A 20,543-nucleotide genomic window follows, 5' to 3' on the forward strand; every position below is an offset into this window, starting at 1 on the left:
TTCAGGGTAATCCATTAAATTATAAGGTTTTATGTTGGTATTAGAGTAAATCTCCTGGACAAGAATGTGAATCAACGCAATGTGACCAAAACAAGTCTGCATATGTGTTTGTGCATGTATCTAAACCAGTGTATGTTGGAGTGTGGGAGTATACATCTGTGTGCGTGTGTGTGTGTGCGTGCGTGTAGACATAAACCTGCGCGTGGGCAGCGGTATCCTCATGAAGGTCTTGTAGGTCCTCAGCTCTCTGTGCAGCTCCATGAAATGTTTCTCCTTCCTCTTAACCAACCAGGTAAACTCACCGTGCTTCAGCTCAATCTTAAACACTGCTGGGAGAGACTATGCACACACGCACACAGACACACACAACATATTGGGTGAAGGGTAACAGTAAGTGTACTGTTTGAAAGAGAGATGATGGGATTTACATATTTATTAGGGCAAATTAGTTAGAATCCTTTTAGTTGCTTTAGAAATGACTTTTTTAGAAACTAAATTAGCATCTGTTCTTTATATTTTTCAAAATAAAAAACAACCAATGTTACACAGTGCACAGAAAGATCATAATGCGTGTGCACGTGCAGTACCTTGTTGACACTCCTGTGGTGCGACAGGTTGAAGCGGTCTTGCGCGGTGGTGAATCTCTCCACCTCCAGGATCCGGGCAGTGATGGGCACCGTGGGCATGTAGACTTTAGCATTGGCCTCCTTAAAGCCCACTGTGGCATACACGGCTGAAAATGGGATACGACAGTCCCCTGGGAGAAGGAGAGAGGCAGGTGGTTAGCGTGGTGTTTCTGCTTTAGCACGTAGGAGTTGTTCAGGCTGCTTTGGAGCGAGTAGGCTGCTGAAAAATCTGCTTTTGCTCAAGATTTTTAGGTTTTTCTAGTTTGCAGTGTTAGGTCAAATGTTTATGTTTATTCTCTGGTAAAGTCTGTGAGATCTAAATTATGTAAAGGAGAAATCCACCCTCATACTCTTGCACTGTTAGACACAAATTTGAAGGCTCACCAGCTGAAGTATTTCCTGGTGGATTGTTTGTTTGTTTCCACACTGGAACACAACATGAGCTTTTCCACTTTTTCTTAGCCTGGCTGGTCTACCACCCCTCAGTTTTCCTTCTTTCCAGTTGCAAAACTATTGCCTACATATAAATCTTACAAACAATGTTAACATACTTATGAACAAAGTTTCCTGGAAATCTAATCTCTTATCACCAGGATATCCGATTGCTTTTGTTCAGTTATAATTAGATTTTGAATGGTTTGCCAAGTATTCTTCAGATTTATTGAATACCTAAGCAGTTTCCATCATAGTCCATCTCCTCTCCCTCCCCAATGTCCAGCTCTCTGGCATCCAGGCTCTCCACAAGGTCGGCCATATTGATACCGTCGTGTGCGTCTGAGGCCACCGTGGCGTCAGAAACTTCAGAGTTCACCAGGTTGAGGCGACTGGTTGTGGGCGGAGCCTTACCCAGCATGCTCAACAGTTAGCCCGCAGAGCAGGGTGTGCCTGGAGGAGAGGACGGGAGAGGAGAGATCATCATGTCAAATATTTTGCTGAATAAATGGAAACTTGAGTGCATGTAGGTTTGCATGTTTTTGTCAATGTTGCAAGTGTATGAGTCTGCATACACTCCCACAGAGAGGGACCGCCATTTGACCTTTAACCTTCCACTGCACATGGTCCCTTAAGAACCACAAGTGTGCTATGGACACACACACACACACACACACACACACACACTGCAGACACAGCTGCAATAGATTTCACGGTCACATGTGGCCAACGCTCGACACACAGCAGCACGGTGAAAACATACTCCCACAGGTGGTGCTTTGATCATGGTGGTGGAGATTGCTGTCTAACATACTGGTCCACAATCTCCCATAGGTGTTCTTGAGATCTGGCTTGAGATCTGGTGATTGCATCATTCTGATTCTCATAAAACCATTTGGTGGTCGCCAAAAAAAGCACCACACCTGGCTGGAAAGCATCCGCATTTTTAAAGTTTTCTCTACCCGTCTGTACGTTCGTATTGTGGTCTAATCGACAAATCACTGTGCTGATCATTACCATTACCAACAGTCTAAAACAATATGAAAATAATCATGCTGTCTGATAAATATATGTCCCATTGTCTCCACCACATCAGGCCTGGGTGAGCAGGAGTCGAAGTATTGTTTGTTTTGAGAGTTATTCATGTAATTGCAGGAAGGCTGGTATGATGACGGCCAGCAGGAGTGCACCTTTAAAACTTTGGCCTGCAGTATGGCATTGATATGAAGGTACTCTCTCCATGACAAAGAGGTGGAATTCATTCACTGTTTTATCACTGAATCAATACCCTCAGCAGCTGAGTGATTCAGTGAATGATTTTTGTGCTACCTCAGTAAGTCATGCACACCCACGTCGCAATCCTCACCTCAATCCACCCGTCAGCTCCAGCACCTGAATGAAGTGTGATTCTGTGGGAAATTATTGCTGGATAAAACATGTGTCACTCACCACTTCTGTGACTTCAGAGACATTCCTACAGTTAAATTCAGTCCTACTTCAATCAGTTATTGACTGGCTTACTGATGTCAGTTGTTCATTACTGACACATCAGTGACACAGAGAAAATCAGCTGACAGCCTCCTCCCAAGACAAGTCATATAATCATGGGTTGTCATAAATTCAATGACTTATTATGTACTCACATACTGCAGATGAACATTTGTGTTATAACTTCATAGAAGATATTGAGTAAAAGTTCTGCCTGTTGTTTCTGGTCAGTATTAACTTCATCTCTGACTCTGAGGTTATTAGACAAACAGCCACATGTTACACACTGTTACACGCTGCTCTTTGCTGGCACAGGATGTTGGAGTTAACTGCAAGTACTTAAAAATACCTTTTCCTTTCTGTGTCTGTACTTTACATTTCCATTTATATTGCTTTGTTAATTTTTCCTACGTTCTCATTCTTTATTTATTTATTATATTCTGTTATTTATAATCTGAATTCAAATTCAGTTTATTTTCAAAAGCAAATGAAAGTTAATACAATTACGTCATCTACATACATCTACATGACACACTGTGAAAGTTAAAATTATTCCAGATAAATAGGAAGTGCTGTCAGTCACGGTATTACCAAATTCATTTTAAAACGCATAACTTCATCATCACACACAGCACTGGCATCAGTGTGTAGCATCTTATGAGTGGCGAGAATTCATGTCTAATCCAGGCCTCCACCTGGGATTTTTCCACTCACAGGTAAGTCTGTCTGCTCTCCCCAAACCTTTAGACACGTTTCTTTCTTTGACTGAGGTTTGAAATCCCAATTGTGACATCCTTATCAAATATTACTTCATAAATTATGTGGTATAGCATTTTATGAGTGCAGTGTGGGAATGATTTGACTGACTGCACCCACAGGAGGTGGAGCTGGCTTCAGAAACGATGTAGTGATGTAATTTGCTGCGTGAGACACCATGTTGAGTAAGACCTGACAAACCTGAGCGCCTTGCACACACGTACACATTCACACACTCAAACACACACACAAACGGCTCTACACCCAAAAATGAAACTTTAAAAAAATGACAGGCACCTACACCTGTGCAGTCATGCTACATTAACATACCAGTAGTTAGGGTGCTCAAACATAACACAAATACAAAACAGTTTGCACACAGTGTACAGCACATTCAAAATACTGCATTTCTGAATCTCATAGATCAATATTTGCAGCGTGTATCAGCTGCATCTCCTCATCTTTAGTAGATGTTTACACTGCTGAGCACACAGGTGTAATTTTGCATAATAAACAAAGCTCAAGATACCAAAAACCTGTTAGAAAAATGATATTGTTCATGTTTTTGCTACACTGCTGCTCCAACTTCATTTCATAACCCAAAGCAGCCACGTGTGAAATCCTGCATTACTAAGACAGGATACAGACAGGGTGTGGAGAATAACAGTGCTGCAGTTGCTGTGGCTACAGCTGCACATTAAACTGCATTTTAAATCTTTTCCACAGAAAAAAAAAAAACATGAACAAAAGAAAGGCCCATACACACAAAATACCACTAAGCACAGACATTCCTAAGACAACCCCATACACATGTGGCCTATTAGCAAACCTCCCTCTGAGTGTAGACAAAATAGGAAAGAAATGAGACTCAGGAGGGAAGGGGAAGAAGGGAAAAGAGAGAAAGAGAGCAGCTGACTCGACAGAAAGATTCTGAAAAGAGTTTGTGATTATTCTGTCCACCCCATTATTGCAATACATCCATGTGAATCCTTTTTCTGTACTCTACCATGCTGACTTCTTGAATGCTTCCACAGAAATGCTGCTACTCTATTTTAAGTTAGCAGTCAAAGAATTTAGTTCACAAAGCCGTGTTGGTCACTCATACTGTTTCATTGGGGTGTAAGAGAAATGACTGCAAAGGTTGCCAACAAGTCCTCTTAGTTAAAAATAATTATTCTGGAGAGGAAACATGCAAATTTAGCAAATGCTTCTTGGTTTCTCATCCCAGCAAGGTGATGTGAAGTTTGGAGATGGAAGTAAGAGGATGTTAAATATCTGAAAAGCTGACTAAGGACTTCAAGACCGATCTCGATCTAAAAGTTCAAACTAATGTAAAAGGGTGAGCAAAAGTTCATTAAAGACATCTGACAGACCGGAATCAGTCATAAAGATGACGCAAAAATGTACAAAAAGAGAAGAAGAAGAATTTTAAGAAGAATTGTCTTGTTCCTTTAGTTAAACAGGGAGTAGCAACACCAAAGGATGAGGTTTTGGTGATTCATCAGATTTCTATAACTTTCTGTGAGGCAAGTTGGGGCAGGAACAACACACACTCACAGAGAAAACAAAGTCAGCTGACTCTTAACAGTCAGCGGAGGTAAAAAGATTCACACCCTCTGACCAAGGTGCAACTTTCAGTTCATTTCATCACTGTAGATTTATTCCCTGACATAAGCAGCCTATAAGAGCTAAATTTAACATCTGAACCTATAATACCCTGCCTACAAAATACACCTCAAGAGAGAGAGAGACAGGTACAAAGAATTTATTTTTGCCTGCAAAGTGCTAAATTCTTCTGTTTGGAGCTAAAAATGTTTGTGACAAGTAAATAACGCATGGACGCATACGCCAACAGAAAACAGCTTGACAGTAAACATTCGCACCCCGCTGAACAAGATCCAACACGCTCACACAGTCAGAAGAGTCACCGGCAGTCACCAGTTGCCTACAATGTCTGCATGTGTGTGCGCTTCCTGTCGTCCCTGTGAAGCCGTTTAGCCTCTCCATTCATCAAATCTTTTTTTTTTTGGCACAGTGGTGGCAGTGGTTAGCATTGTCGCGTCACAACAAGAGGGTTCCGGGTTCGAATCCCGGTCTGGGCCTTTCTGTGTGGAGTCTGCATGTTCTCCCTGTGCGGGCTTTCTCCGGGTACTCCGGCTTCCTCCCAAAATATCCCAAAGACACGCACTCTACATTGCTGCTTGGTGAGTGTGAGAGTGTGTGGTTGTTTGTCTTTGTGTGTCAGCCCTGCAATTGGCTAGGCTGGCGACCAGTCCAGGGTGTACCCTACCTCATGCCCATAGTCAGTCATGCCCATAGCACCCCCAACCCCGCGACCCGGACGGATAAGCAGTATAGAAAATGAATGAATGAATATTTCTCCACCATCTTCAACACACTGCAAAGAGAAGTTTTTCAAGACTATTTATAAAAACTGGTGTTTTCACATTCCAAAGCAGAGTGTGCTTGTCCACTGCTGAGTCAGGCTTGGCTCTAAATAGTTCCCTTTGCTTGGTCACACTTTACCATCATCATTAACATTAGTCTATCTACAAAATATATATACAGCATAGAGTCCACATATTCAAATATGCGAATTCTGGCCCAAATCCAGCCCAACAGACAATTTAAACGTGACTTGGAACACAATTTTTACGCAACCTGATCCAAACTGCCTACAGCTGATACTTTCCCACCATCTCACTTCACCTGACATTTTCAGGATGGCAGCCAATTTTAGCACATTTGCTGTCATAGATGGAAGTGCAGTCTTTTGTTTTGATGCTGATGAAGAAACAAACAAGTGAATGGATCAGAGAATGTTATTACATCAAAGTTACATAAAGCTATCAGTATGCATTTGTTAATGCATTTTTATGGATTGCATTAATATTGGTTCCTAGAACAAAGAGAAAGCAAAACGTACATCAAGATGTCCAAGAAAACGTTAGTCTTTCATTGAAATCATTAAATAAATTATATTATTTTAGTATAAGTAAACGTAAAGGAATGCATCAGTTTTACTGGCTGAGCTTTTATGCAGAGTGCATGCAATCTTAGATTCCAGAGGAAGTATTTTTGACAGTGCAGTTATCTCCCTGCTCCAAGAATAACCAACCCCACTTAGTCAGCTTGGCCCACACAGAAGTTAACTGAAGAGGGAACTGGAAAGTTGACTGTGGTTTGAATGTGTGCATACGTGTAGACTCAAACAGTCAAACGTACACACATACAAAAGCACTGGTCATGGTATCTGTGTCCAAACAGAGAGACAAGACGACAATGCAGTGGAATTAAGAGTTTGCAGGCTTTATCTCCATTCCAGTAGAACACGGCGTACTTCCTGCTTCCTGTCCTGTTGTCATGGCGACAGTTTTAACAGCTTGTGAGCTACTTGTACATAAATATCAAACAGCTAAGACCGTCCGCCTTTTCTTTCATTTGCTAGCATCCCCCTTAAATGTCAATTAGTTGGAATCGACGCATTGTGAAATCAAAGACGACGAACGGAAAGAACACTGAGTGGGAGAAGAACTGCGGAGGTTCGGCAGAGTGTGGCGGAGAGATAGAGACAGAGGGAAGACATCATCATAAAAACATCATCATAAAAGCAAAGTGGGCACTCATTAGTCTTTCCAACATGTAACACATGGGAAATTTTGTCTCTCATCCTGTTCCAGAGAGCCATTAAATACATATTACAACACTTTTCATGCAGGAAGCAACCTTTAAAAATTCTAGCAAGACCAAATTCAATGCTGAAGATGTGATATTTAATTCAAATTTGGGTTGGAAGTATGTCTACCTTGGGAACTTTGGTGCCTTTGGTTCCACTTTATAAGCCATTAAGGTGAACTAATTTTGAGTTGAAAAGTTGCCAGGTTGTGCAATATCTCCCTGTCTAATTATTACTGCCGCTTGCTTTGTCTTTAGCTTCGTCAAATGAACTGTAAACAAATGGACAGTTTAACCTCTGAAGAACTCTCGTATCTGTCAACTGATTAGCTTAGACTCAAGAAAAGCATTGGAAATATTCTTATTTGCTTTGTGGCTGGGAGATATATAATATTAATACCACTTTTATGTCAGTACGCTAAACATCAAGCTATATGTTCGAGGTTATTAGCATATTATATTAGCATAGCTTTTCCATGTAGGTTTTTTGTACAGATTCAACAAACAAAAACAGAGTCAAACTAGCTTTTCCTCCTGTCTTCAGCCTTTGTGCTAAGCTAAGCTAACTGACTTCTGGCTGTAGCTTCATATTTACAAACAGACATGGGAGTGATAATTTTCTCATCTAACTTTCCACCAGAAAATAAAATACTTCCCAAGGTGTCAAACCAGTCCTCTAACGTTCACAACTTAGGCCTCGTTTTATTACTACAAAAATGTTTATTGTTAGTTTTTTAGCATTTTTAGTTACAGATGACTTAGTAACTTTTAATGTTGGCCTGTTAGAAAATATAGTTATAACTGCAGTGACTTGACAATTTATTAGCAAGGTTTGACAATTAATGACTCACTAACCATATCTATAAAGAATTAGTTACTGTTTTTATTAATAAAATAATTAGTTACCACTTACAAATGGGCTTATTAAAAAGTGGCACAGAAAGTTCAATAAATAACAGTAGGTTACGCCGGGTTAATCCATAATCAATACTGTGTCCAGCATACAGATGATTCATTTATCTCTCTTATCCTTTTACACCCGTTCCAGTCACTCTGAGACAGCTGGAGGAAAAAACGAACAGAACAGGGTGAGTTTGTTTTTGTTGAATGCGTGCCCCACATTGGCAGGCTTCTGCATACAGGCTCTACCTTTGCTCCTGAGACTTATTATACAACATTTCCCTCTGAGGTTTCAAAAGAAAAGAACATGAGATGTACTCTAGTTCGTGTTTTCGCAGCAGAACATTGTTGTAGTCCTGTTACTCTAGCAGTGCTGGGGTAAGACAAGGTCATCCTGGCCATATGTACTCACAGACCAGAAAAACAATCTGTATTACATATCACTTCCTTCGCTGCTGTTGTCCAAAGTTAACTTTAGGCAGGAAGTTGTGTGTCTTGTAGCCAAAAATCTGATTTAGAGCCAAATACTTGTGATCCGTGTGGGAAAACGCTGCCACTGGTCTACATGTTAAATGATCACACATACTGTAGTCTTCTTTCTTTCCCTGATTGAGCTCTTACTACCAGACACACAGGGGCTTTGAGGGGTTTAGCATCTCATGGGCAACATGAGGAGGATTTTCTGATTGCTTGAAACAGAAAATGTTCATTAACAATTACACCAAAGACCCTTTCATACATAAATGATATGGGAGTAGTCTAATTTAGCCTGCAAAGTGGGAACTTGACATACTGTTGCTACTCTGGGAGTCGAGTTGCACTCACTGCATGAGACCCAAACCAAATCCTCAATGCTTTCAACGAGGAAAGAGTTGCATCATGCTCACCCAGAGTTGGGCTGAGAATGTTTATATTTCCAGTATGCTAAAGAAAATGATTTTCCGCTGCTGCGTGGTAGAGGCGGTCTAAGGTGGACAAAGCATAGAGATTATTTTCTTGTTTAAGGGGAATTCAGACATCACACCTCCACCTCCAACTCCACCGTTCCACTCTCGTTCTTTGTATGTCATTCCTCACCCAAGAACTGGCAGAAAATCTATTCCTTTACACATTAGGGACTAACATTTTATTTTTCTTATTCCCCATGGTCAAAGTACAGTTCTCACATAGGGAGCAATCCAACAGATGTTATACAGCCAAAATATTCGTAAGGCTGGGTGATTGGTGTTTTGATTTTGATGCTGTGAAATATAAAGTTAAAAATATTAAAATAATTTAACTTCGGAAATTTTTGCCAGACACTTAAAAAGTTTGGTCTGTGTTGTGATGCAAAGTAGTGCAACATCACTACACATCGCTGTAACAGTTAAAAAAAGAACTTCCTTTTTTAATTTCAGAAGTGTGACCTCCGTTGTTTTTACACTGTCAGAAACGCTCTTCATCACCTCTGAGCCAGACTTCTTTATCAGTGATCCTCCTTAGCTAAATGATTAGAGCTGTCTCATTTGTCAGATTTGTCATAATGCCTTCTTTTCTCTCATGGAAAAATGCAGACTACAACAAAAGTATTGGGACACTTCACCTTTACACCAACAGGGACTTTAATGGCATCACATTCTAAACACACAGACAGCTTTGCAGCTATAGCAGCTTCCACACTTCTGTGAAGGCTTTCCACAAGATTCTGGAGTGTTTCTGTGGGACTTTTTGCCCATTCATGCAGCAGAGCATTTGTGAGGTCAGACACTGGAGCTGGACCAAAAGGCCTGGCTCACAATCTCCATTCCAGGTCATCCCAAAGATGTTGGATGGGGTTGAGGTCAGGACCCTGTTTGGGCCAGTCAAGTTCTTCCACAACAAACTCATCCAACCATGTCTTTATGGACTTTGCTTTGTGCACTGGGGCACAGTCATGCAGGAATAGAAAAGGGCCTTCACCAAACTGTTGCCAATAAGTTGAAAGCATAGCATTGTCCAAAATGTCTTGGTATGCTTAAACATTAAGTTTTCCTTTCACTGGACGTAAGAGGCCAAGTCCAACCCCTGAACAATAGCCCCATGCCACACCCGAGTTCAATAATGAAGAGGAGTGTCCCAATACTTTTGTCCATAAAGTATCTGAAGTCTGTATGTCTGACTACCGACACTCCCTCCTTGTGTTTGAAAAGTGTCTAATTATTGAAGAGAACACTGGAGATGGACTGAACATTTTTGTGAATATCAGAAGAGGTGCTGTGACTGATCTGACTGTCTGAAGTGTTAGGAAAAATAGATAACTTGTAAGATGCATCATCTATTCCTGGATGTGTGATAACACATTTGGTATTTACAAAGTACTGAGGTAAACTGTGGAAGACTTAAATCATTTTAAATGGTAGCATACATACATGCAAATATCATCTTTGCGTAACAGACTACCAGTCATACTCACAGATGCACACATGCAAACACACACAAATTCACACATAAATACAGACAGTAAAGATAAAATAAACCTAGCTGGCATTTGCAGATCGCGTGGTGCCAAGCTCCTCATGGCGCAGATGGCACATAGAGAGAGCGAGAGAGAGAGAAGATGGAGGGAGGAACGGATAGAGAAGCAACAAGAGAGGTCTGTGACACCTCTCTTTCTCAGCCCACACTAAAGCTGCCTATTATCTAATCCTTCACACCATGGACAGGGGGGAATAGGGATGGTCAGAGAGACAGAGAAAGCAAGACATACAGTAGATGCCAGAAAAAGAGAGGGAGCAATCGTCATCATCGCCAGAGTGGCGTTCTGCTGGCGGATAACACAAGGCATCATTGTACTGAAGGAGCAATGGAACCGCTCTCTCTCTTTCTCTTTCAGCCAAGCCTGACTCAGCCCGACCCATACAGCCAAGTCAGAGCCTGGAAATTACCAAAATGTAACTTATGTGCGTACCACTAAAGTGTCTCCACACTCGCAATGATTACAGCAGCAGGACCGAAAGTATAAAGGACACTCGCGCTGTTCACTGAAAGAGTTTGTTTGTTGATCCAAATTACCGTCTCCAGTGCTATCCAGCCATTTCATTTGCCCAGGTGTAGAGATACCTGTTCATCACATTTCTGCCACCATCCAAACACAACGGAGCTGAACAGAAAACACAGCAAATTCAGCAGCAACGTGTCTTTCTTAACAATATACAAGCTAATCACCAGACCAGTCTGTGAAGAGGTTTCAATGGAGCTACTTTTTAACTCACATTTAACTAACTTTATAATATAGTCCATATGCAAATAATTGCCCGTGTGTCCTGTGGATTATCCACAGTAAAACGTATTCTAGAAAAAGATTAATTTAATTTGTGTATATTTTTTTACAACCATGTAAAAGCCACAAACAAAATTCCAAGCAAGCAGATTTTTCAGAACCTCTCCAAGCTATCTGCAGGGCTTACTTGACCTTTATTTTAGCAGGCAATACATTAAGAACTATTTCTCATTCACAACAACAGCCTGGCAACTGCCAGAAGACACTTGAGACAGGGAAGAAAGAAGAGGAAGCAAAGAAAAGTGTAAGCCAAACAAAGCCAAGTAAGAGATAAGATGACAAAACAAAAACTGTCACTTGGTTGTCCTAGACCTCAATATCTGAAGTGTCATCGCACAGGACATGAATCAGGCTTGTATACAGGCCAAAAATAGACTGATAAAGATATAGAGGACAACCAGAGGTGCTAATGATGGTCCGAACACCAAATGGCAGATGTAAGTAAACCACTTCTCTTTCCGTTTAGACCCTTGCCACTTGTCTTCAGCAGTAAAACAGCACTGTCTGCAGCAGTTAGACCTGATGTCAGTATCACTGAGAAGCATCGAGAAAGGACTTGGTGGCCTAAAACACTTCCAGCTTTAGCTATGAACAGTGTTGTGATGCAGACTGATCATGAAAGCTGCAGAAACAACGAGTGCAGTACAATCCTAAAAGATAATGCCTCAGTTATGCACAAATTACTGTTTTTGAGACTATGGTTGGAAACCATGGAAAAATGTGTGGCTTTTGAATGGGGGTTCACCATATGAGAATGTAGCCCACATCTGGAATAAATAAGTAGTGATTGGCCTGCCACACTAAAAATATGTGAAATCCTTCCAATCCCGCTGGAGGAGAACAGGAAGAATAAGAACACTGCAGTGAGGTAAAACTCTTCTTACATAACATCATGTCTGCAACTACAGAACGGTAGGTGGTTTTGGTCTAAAATTCATCCAGCTTCTCCCACTGCCCAGATTAATGATTGATGCATTTCACAAACTGCAGGGTAGCACCACATGGAACGGATCGATACGGTTAAACACATGCACTCGCTTCAAGCAACAGGTCTGAATATTAGTAATAAAGTTTCCTTTGTGTGCTGTAGCCACAACAGCACTAAGTTCATGCTTCTGTAACAGCCTGTAGCAAAATGAAGACGACTGAATGCCAAAGGTCAGTGTCATGTATATCAGTTGCAAAGAAAACAGAAGAAGAAGAGTGGAGAACAGTGAGGAGGAGGGGGGGGAGTTGGTAAGAGCGAACAGCTGAGAAAGAAAAGCAAAAGATCTCCAGTCCCCCTATGACATTCCAGCTGCAGCAACTAACTTTCACAACAGGGTGTAAGAAGGGGGGGCAGCAAGCCGGCACACACACACAGACACACACACACACAGACACACACCTGAGTGGCCTTACACAACAAGTAACGCACGACTTGCTGCAGTAACTCATTGTGCACAGTGAACACTCTCACCTGAAAGACCAAAAAAACTCAGCTTCACACCCACCCAGTCAAGAAAACACTTCCCACAAATACGCAGCTACGACTTGTCATGTTGTTAAAGACAACAACAAGTGCACTGAGCTCCCTTCCTCTGTAAGCAGTAAATATAATGGCACACAGAAATACTGTACATTCTTCTCCGTGATCCCACTGACAGCCAAAGCCAAGGAGGGTCACAGAGACACGCATCCACCGCCACCCCCAAGCCCATGGACGCAAATAGAACAGAGAAGACATATAGAGAGGGACAGGGAGACATTACCAACCTGCTCTTTTTGTGGACGTGCAGCCCACATGTTGGTAAATGATCGACCCACTCGGCTTCACCAAATGAACGGCAACGCTTTGACACACACACACACCGCGCAAAGAAGCGTGAAGCAGCAGCAGCAGACCCTCGGCGAGTCCTGCTCCCCCTCTTGCTCTGTAACTCAATAAGTGTGGAGGAGAAAAACTAACACTGAACTCCTCCAACTCCAACTCCTCAGGAAGGGACGGGTCTCTGTAACTCTAAGACCAATCACAGACACGCGGTCCCTCCCACGGACTTTTCTCATTGGATAAAAACGAGAAAAGTTGTGGATATTTGCTGAAGTGGGAGGAGTCTTCTGTGCACAAAATACCGACACTGGTCCTGCCTATTATCTCATCACTGCGTCCACGTCTGTGCGTTAATGAGCGCGTCTGGCTGCGCGTGGCTTTGCTTGTGTGTTGAGTCTTTATTTATTTGCTTTAACACGCAAAAACAATTTAAGTTTCAAGCATAAGTGGTAAATATATGAAAAATAATAATAAAAAAAACAATAACAGGAAGAATATGATTTAATTGTGTGTCCATCTAAACAGATCCTGTGTGTGGCCTGTGTGTGTGTGCGTGTGGGTGTATGTGTGTGTGTGTTCTCGCTGAAAGAGCTCTGTAATGAAATGTGCCCTCATGTCACAGCTGTACTGGAAAGAATCACTAGATAAGGAGCCGCACACAAGCACGCACACTCTTAACACAGGTTCAAGACCCGAATCAAAAGAGATCTCTTGCGCCATCTAGTGGGTAAAGGGATGAACTGCTCCACATTCAGAGGCTGTCAATTGCGTGGTTGTGTGTGTGTGTGTGTGTCCATAGGAAAAGGACTTTACCCTGTACTTTACTACCACACCCTGAAGACATAGGTCAGTCAAAATGATATCCCAAACACTTCACACTTTACCATGTTTATCAGACACACTCCAGAGCATGCGAGTGAACCATGGAGAAAGTGACAGTGAAATGGTAAATATGTTGCATGCTTAGAATATACAGCAGTAAAATTACAAGAGCATCAAACACCGAGACGAGGCGGCGGGAGACTATGGGAGAGCTCTGCTTCACTGACATGACACATCACAGCCATAAAAAGACCAAGCAGAAAAAACAACTCTTCTGCCACATTTTAGTGAGGATAACCAGTGTCGATGTTATTACCGACCAGGTGTCTCAGAGACAGTCCAATTTTGGCATATTGTCAGTAGTGATTTGAGCTTGTTGTTGTTCTCACAGTCGTTATGACCACGAGACAACTGAAATGTAGTTAGATTATCCAGTACGAGCGTTCACCGCTTAAGGTTTTTCCTGAAAATCAACACAACCCATCACCCATCACATGACCACAGACAGATACATACCAGATGGGACGAAAAGGTCTCAAAGAAAAAGACTGAGCTGTTCTGACGAGTGTCCTGCTTGTCTTCTTTTCACCAATAAGCTCTCTCTCTCTCTCTCTGTCTCTCTCTCTCTCTCTCTTCCTCAGTCACATCATGATTTAGTGGTCATAAACATAATGCTATTGACTAGTAAACACAGCGCAAAGGGCAGAGAGATAACAATATCTGCGGCACATCGGTGCAATAAAAGTAGAAACATATTGCAAATTATGATGAGCTCCAGATTCATATTGAAATCAGCCATTTGTTTCACAGGTGGTGACTTCAGCGAGCTGTCATTAAGTCAGTAAGAAAACAAGCTACAATATTTGTCAGACTTCCACAGTATGATTCTGTCAAAGCTAACAGAAGCATTTTTTCCAGTTCAACCAGTGATGATAATGTGTTCCTCCCTGCTAATACACTATTCTAGCAGTATATAGCCACTCAGAATGCAGTTAAGACCATGCATATAAACAACATTAAGTCATAGAAATGTGTATTGTTGGTGGAAAAAAAATTAAGTTGTGTAAAAATAAAAGTAAATTCACTGCACTCTGGCTAGTTAAGGCTAACTGGTGAGATTGCCTTGGCCCAGGCTAATTTGCCCCACTTTTGTCTGTTTCCCCGTGTTAAAACCAATTAAACCAGTTTTGATGCTCAAATATCTCAGCAATTCAGCTGTAGCTAAGTCAGATCAAAATAGAGAAAAGTCACATCATAAATTCTAATTCTGCAGGGGACAAATTGGAGCTTTAGCTCCTATTAAATCTGAGCAATTTGATTCTTTGTGACAGTGAAATTATGTGATTCCATCTGGGCAAAGTGCACGTCTGAGTTCTTAAGCACAATGATGATGATGATTTGATATCCCACTTGACTAAAACTGCATTTCCAAACCTTAGCCCAAAATAGCTCTTTAAAAACATCAATTTGCAGACCATTTTTAACGAAAAAAAAGGCAAAGATCTTTACTTGAATGCTGATGTCTGCTGCTGAAATTCTCTTTGAATTTCTGGTTATTTTGACTCTGTCTCAAGGACAGACTCCCATTTGGATTCTTTCTCATGTCTGTGCTCTCTGAAATACTGCCCTAAAAGCACCTGTAGGTGTCGTTGCAGCACTGGGCTCACCGTGGACCCCCCCCCCCCCCACACACACACCACTTTCCCTGAGCAGCACCACTTCACCTGTGTATGAGGTTTTGCGCACTGGGAGTCGGCATCCACATAATGGATATGCAACGTACCTAGAGGAGCAGATTGGTAAAAGTCCGACAGGTTTTCTTTGTCAGTCTCAGCTACTTTATTCAGCTCACATCCGTTGAAGTCCTATTTGCATGATTATTTTGAAAATGCGTCGGTTCTTCGTGGTGCTTGTGACTTTTATAAAACTGTTTCCGTTCCGTCAAACAGTATTAGTTTTCACTGTGGTTGTTGTTTGTCCATTTGTGTTTGGCTGAGTTTGAGCTCTGGTGCTCTTCCAGGGACAGATGTGCGCCGTTGCTGTCGCATCATTAGGACCCAGCCTCTGACTCACCATCACATGCTGCCTGGTGCACCTCGTCTACAGATCCACTGTTTTGTTTTTGTCTGACGCACAAAGGCAGGGAAGGTGATGGGAACTCACTGGGACTCTTTGGCGCGTGAAGGATCTCATGTTTCATTTTCTCCAGAGCATTCAGCTGCTGGTGGCGCTCACAAACAGAAAAGATGCGGGAGATAACTTGTCTCTAAGTTAGATTTTTTTAAAAAAAATTTTTTTGTTTATGTTTGTGCCGCGTTTTTTTTCTGCTGCATCTGTTCTGATCGGAATATTCCACCTCATGAATTTCGCCTGGCGATGTGTAGTTCGTACATATCGAGCATGTAATTCGTTTTATTACTAACACGCCTACTTGTTCTGTTGAACAAGGACCTTCAGCATCAACTACTGTTGCACCACTCCAGAATGCGCGTTGTAGATGAAGCGGATAATTCCTACTGACCAAAAAATACCTCCATGTTTGTGTTAGGCTCTGGGGAGGACCAGGTTCCCTGGAGGGTCTCAGACGTTCCTTGTCCGCTCAGAGTTGTCACTTGTTTCAGGTTCACTGTGCCCAAGGGTTACAACGCGCGCAAGGATCTTGGTTTTACGCACGGCTGCCAACCTTTGCCATCACTTCCGAAACCCCTAACACTGATGATGGGAGAAAAGGGTAGCGCCAGGGGGTTTGAGGAATCCGAGACCCGGTGTGCCTTTAGTAATCAGGGCCAGGCACGGCCCCGTGAATAACCGCGCGGCGACAGCATGCCGTCTTGGCCCAATCTGTCGGAGTGCCTCTCCCATAACTGCTCCTGGGATGAGACCCACAACACCACAGGGAACACTGACTTTGGCCTACCTCCTCTCAATTACTACTCAATCCCTCTCCTCACAATCATCACAGTCGCCTGCACGCTGTTGTTTCTGGTCGGGGTGGCCGGGAATGTCATGACAATTTTGGTGGTCAGTAAGTACCGGGACATGCGCACCACAACCAACCTGTACTTGTGTAGCATGGCCGTATCAGACCTTCTCATCTTCCTCTGTATGCCACTGGATCTCTACCGTATGTGGAGGTACAGGCCCTGGCAGTTTGGAGACGCGCTTTGTAAGCTCTTTCAATTCGTGTCAGAGTCTTGCACCTACTCCACCATCCTGAACATCACGGCGCTGTCAGTGGAGCGCTACCTGGCGATTTGTTTCCCGCTGCGTGCCAAGGCGTTGGTTACTAAAAGGCGGGTGCGTGCCCTCATACTTCTGCTCTGGACAGTCTCTCTTTTGAGTGCCGGACCTGTGTTTGTCATGGTGGGAGTGGAGCGAGACAGCACGGAGCCGACAAATCTCAGTTCGGGAGTGAATGAGACTGGATTCTCTTCGGAGGCCGGGGACACCCGGGAGTGTAAGATGACCCATTATGCAGTGGAATCGGGCCTGATGGGGGCCATGGTGTGGTTGAGCTCTGTTTTCTTCTTCATGCCGGTGTTCTGTCTCACAGTGCTCTACAGCCTAATAGGGCGTCGGCTGTGGCAGAGACATAGAGAGACAACCATAAACTCTCGAGTGGCTCACCGAGACAAAAGCAACAGACAGACCATCAAGATGTTGGGTAAGTTTGGAGATTACGCACACACTTGATATGGTTCAGATTTGTCAACATATACATAAATCACCGAGTAAACCAAAGTCTGGGTTTTAACTTTGGCCTACGGTATAAATGAAAGAAGAAGACGTTTACATCCAAATCCAGTAGATGTTTTAATTAATTCCGTCCTTTTCCTTCATCCGTGACTCCTTCTGTATCCACTTACTACTCCACCCTTTTTTTCATCTCCTTTTACCTCACCTGCTCATCTTCCCTCTCCTCCTCCAGTGGTGGTGGTGCTGGCCTTTGTCCTGTGCTGGTTGCCGTTCCACGTGGGTCGCTACCTGCAGTTCCGCTCTCTGGACGCACCTTCCCCGTTGCTGTCTGTGTTGTCCGAATACTGCAGTTTGGTGTCCGTGGTTCTCTTCTACCTGAGTGCAGCCATCAACCCCATCCTCTATAACACCATGTCCTGGAAATACCGGGGCGCAGCGGCGCGTCTCTTCGGCCTGACCGACAGCCAGCCGCCAAGAGGACGCACAGCCAGCACCGTGAAGGGAGACGGCTCGAACGGTTGGACGGAATCCACAGTCAGCTACTGAACGTACAACTGTTGGACAAATGAAACACGGTTAGGCGTAAGGCGAACACGCTGACATTAAAGCCTTATGGTAAATTAACTGCACTGTACATGCGTTGTGAGTACTCGAGTGGGACTAAAAGAATCAGAGAATGAGAAAACAGCGTGCCAAAAAAGCTACAAGCCTCAATTTACTTCGTCAGCATGCTTCAATAGCACTTCGATTTTTCTCCAGCAGATTCATTTTATTGTTGGATCATTTCAGCAAGTGCTATCCACCGCTCATAGAACACACTCAGCAGCACCTGGGAAGCACGACTGGTGGAGTGAACATTACGCACTAGCCTGAAGTGCTTTCATTGATCCAAATGTGAATAACGTACAACAGGGGCGCGCAGAGCCGGTCTACACGCACACATATAGAGATATGTTAGACATCTACAATTGCCTTATATTGAATTCATATTCTGGATGACAAAGAAAGCACTGTAGAACTTGTAGCACTTCTCTGTACTCCTTCAGAGAGGGGCAGAGTGTGCAGTGTGTGTGTGAGTGTGTGTGTGTGTGAGAGAGAGAGAGCATGAATGTGTGTTTTGTGTGCCATGGTTTTAGATATGATTTATGGAATATGTGGGTGAGAGTGTGAGTATGCCACAGTACTATGTTACTGCGTTACTGTTATAAATTTTACAACATACTGAATGAATGCCCTTCATCTTGGAAATTCAAGTCCAAGCTGTGTCGATGCTGCCAAGAAGGGCCACCGTGGTTGGGGGTGCAGTCCCTGAAATGAAGAGCGCAGCCATCTGCTGGGTTTCAACATCAAGGCTGGAGTTTGGTATAAGGGAGCAACAAATGAAGTTGATTTTTAGGGGCTGTGGGAGAACAGAATGCAAACATGTATTTATCACTATGTGTCTAAAATATGTAATTATACTTCATTGTTGTTCGTTGATCAACGTTATTGAAGTTGCAGGCTCTTGCTTCTTGAAATAAAACGTCTGAAAACCAAAACTCCATGGACAGGGTTTAAGAAGCCACCGCCAGTGTTTAAGTTTCACTCGTGTAGTACATTGAAAAGGAATAAGTTTGGTGCAAAGACAGCTGATTGATGTTACTGTAAAAATCAAAATGTCACTGGCCATAAATGCCTGAGCTTTCTGCATCTGATGAACTGTGCACCACTGAGACGTTATCATCTCAGGTGTTTTGATGCCCGTTATCTTCATGCAACACACAGCACATGATCTTTTTTGTTAATTACAGAATATGCTTACCTGTGGATCCTGTCATTTGTCTGATTTGACAAGATTTGCTATGCTCAATTTTGGTAAGTAATGAAAACAGTTTGGAGAAGGTTGAGTAACTTTTCATTTTATTTATTTATTTTTTTACCTTTCATAAAGCTGTTCAAGAGCAGTCAACCTGGAAATATAAGCTGCCCTGTGGGTTCACACTCATCTTTGGCTCAAGTTGTTCCTGACTCCCTGAAAAGTTTGACACAATCTCAAACAAAGATGGTGAGATTGCATGGGTGCCCGTTTGGAAAATGTTTTCATGGGTGACTCTGTAGCGTGTGATGTTGTTTGAAATGAAACATCCTAATGTGCCAAAGGAGCCAACCTTAACAAAACGTCACACTATTATAAGAAAGGTTTTGAAATATGACAACGAAACACGAGGAAAAATAAAAGTGATTTCATTTTGTAAAGCGTATCGTGCACCCTTTTGGACAAAGAGGATCAGTGAATTGTCTATAAATGATGATGTTCTGCTTGCTTTAAATTGTAAATATGTGCTTTGTAACGCTACACACTCAGTTCTGTACTCTCAGATGGTTTCAGCAGTCCAAATCACCGCAGCAGCCTCCACTTACCTGCACTGGATTTCACAAGGCCTCCTGGCTCTGAGGAATGTACCTCTGTTAAATGAATGTGTCTGACTGTACATACTGATGTCATGACATACTGTTTATTGATCTACAGGATTTCTGCTAATTAAAAGAGTAACATTTGATTCATATTTTCTTTTCTTTTTTTTTTTTTTGGAAAATGTCTGTGAATATCCTCTGCTGCTTAATGTGTCTGTTGATGATAAAGTCTTGTAAAAGAAAAAACTCTGCTTTTCTTTTATAAACATTAGGTATTTTCAGTGCAGACTCACACACACTTGACAATCAAGTCCTTTTCTGCACTGATTACTTTTAAGTATAATGTACTTTTACTTAAGTAATATTTTCAATGCTCAAGTTTTACTTGTAACAGAGTATTCCTACCGTGTGGTATTTGTACTTTTACATAAGCAAAGGATCTAATTACCTCCTTCATCACTGCCAGTCAGTAAAATGAAATCTTTGCTGCTGAGGGTGGACTGGGAGACACAAACCACACCTCAACAGGGACTGTGATCTTTTCCCCATGTGACCTTACAACACTCCATTATATAATAACCTCAGTGGGATCCAACACCAGTCAGCAGATCATAATCTTAAAACAGCAGTCTATTCTCTGTCATCT

The 20,543-nt window shown here is 42.4% G+C and overlaps 2 protein-coding genes across 3 annotated transcripts in view; one reads left to right on the plus strand and one right to left on the minus strand.

Moving 5' to 3' along the window:
* The window catches only part of pld1a (phospholipase D1a), a 33,537-nt gene extending 19,190 nt beyond the window's left edge, over positions 1-14,347 (minus strand). Inside the window, exons 1-4 of one of the 2 annotated variants that reach the window (XM_046412885.1) lie at positions 14,324-14,347; positions 1,296-1,511; positions 588-757; positions 197-339 (exon numbers count right to left, since the gene is read on the minus strand). In XM_046412885.1, coding sequence (XP_046268841.1) covers positions 197-339; positions 588-757; positions 1,296-1,479 — 497 coding nt within the window. In that variant the 5' untranslated portion in view covers positions 1,480-1,511; positions 14,324-14,347. Of the gene's footprint in view, positions 1-196; positions 340-587; positions 758-1,295; positions 1,512-12,930; positions 13,134-14,323 lie in introns of those variants that run through there. The other variant, XM_046412884.1, reaches the window with a different exon arrangement.
* Positions 14,348-15,614: 1,267 nt separating this feature from the next.
* Positions 15,615-20,096, plus strand: ghsra (growth hormone secretagogue receptor a). Its single transcript, XM_046413943.1, has 2 exons — positions 15,615-17,471; positions 17,736-20,096. The coding sequence occupies exons 1-2, from the start codon at positions 16,631-16,633 to the stop codon at positions 18,047-18,049; spliced, it is 1,155 nt and encodes a 384-aa protein (XP_046269899.1). The 5' UTR covers positions 15,615-16,630; the 3' UTR covers positions 18,050-20,096.
* The last annotated feature ends 447 nt before the right edge of the window (positions 20,097-20,543 follow it).

The sequence above is a fragment of the Scatophagus argus genome, chromosome 15, assembly GCF_020382885.2.
Source record: "Scatophagus argus isolate fScaArg1 chromosome 15, fScaArg1.pri, whole genome shotgun sequence".
Lineage (NCBI taxonomy): Eukaryota > Metazoa > Chordata > Actinopteri > Scatophagidae > Scatophagus > Scatophagus argus.

Excerpts from the sequence above, each read along its gene's own strand:
- ghsra (XM_046413943.1), top strand. The coding sequence starts at position 16,631 with ATGCCGTCTTGGCCCAATCTGTCGGAGTGCCTCTCCCATAACTGCTCC. Across the intron at positions 17,472-17,735 it reads ACAGACCATCAAGATGTTGG|TGGTGGTGGTGCTGGCCTTT; the intron begins GTAAGTTTGGAG and ends CTCCTCCTCCAG.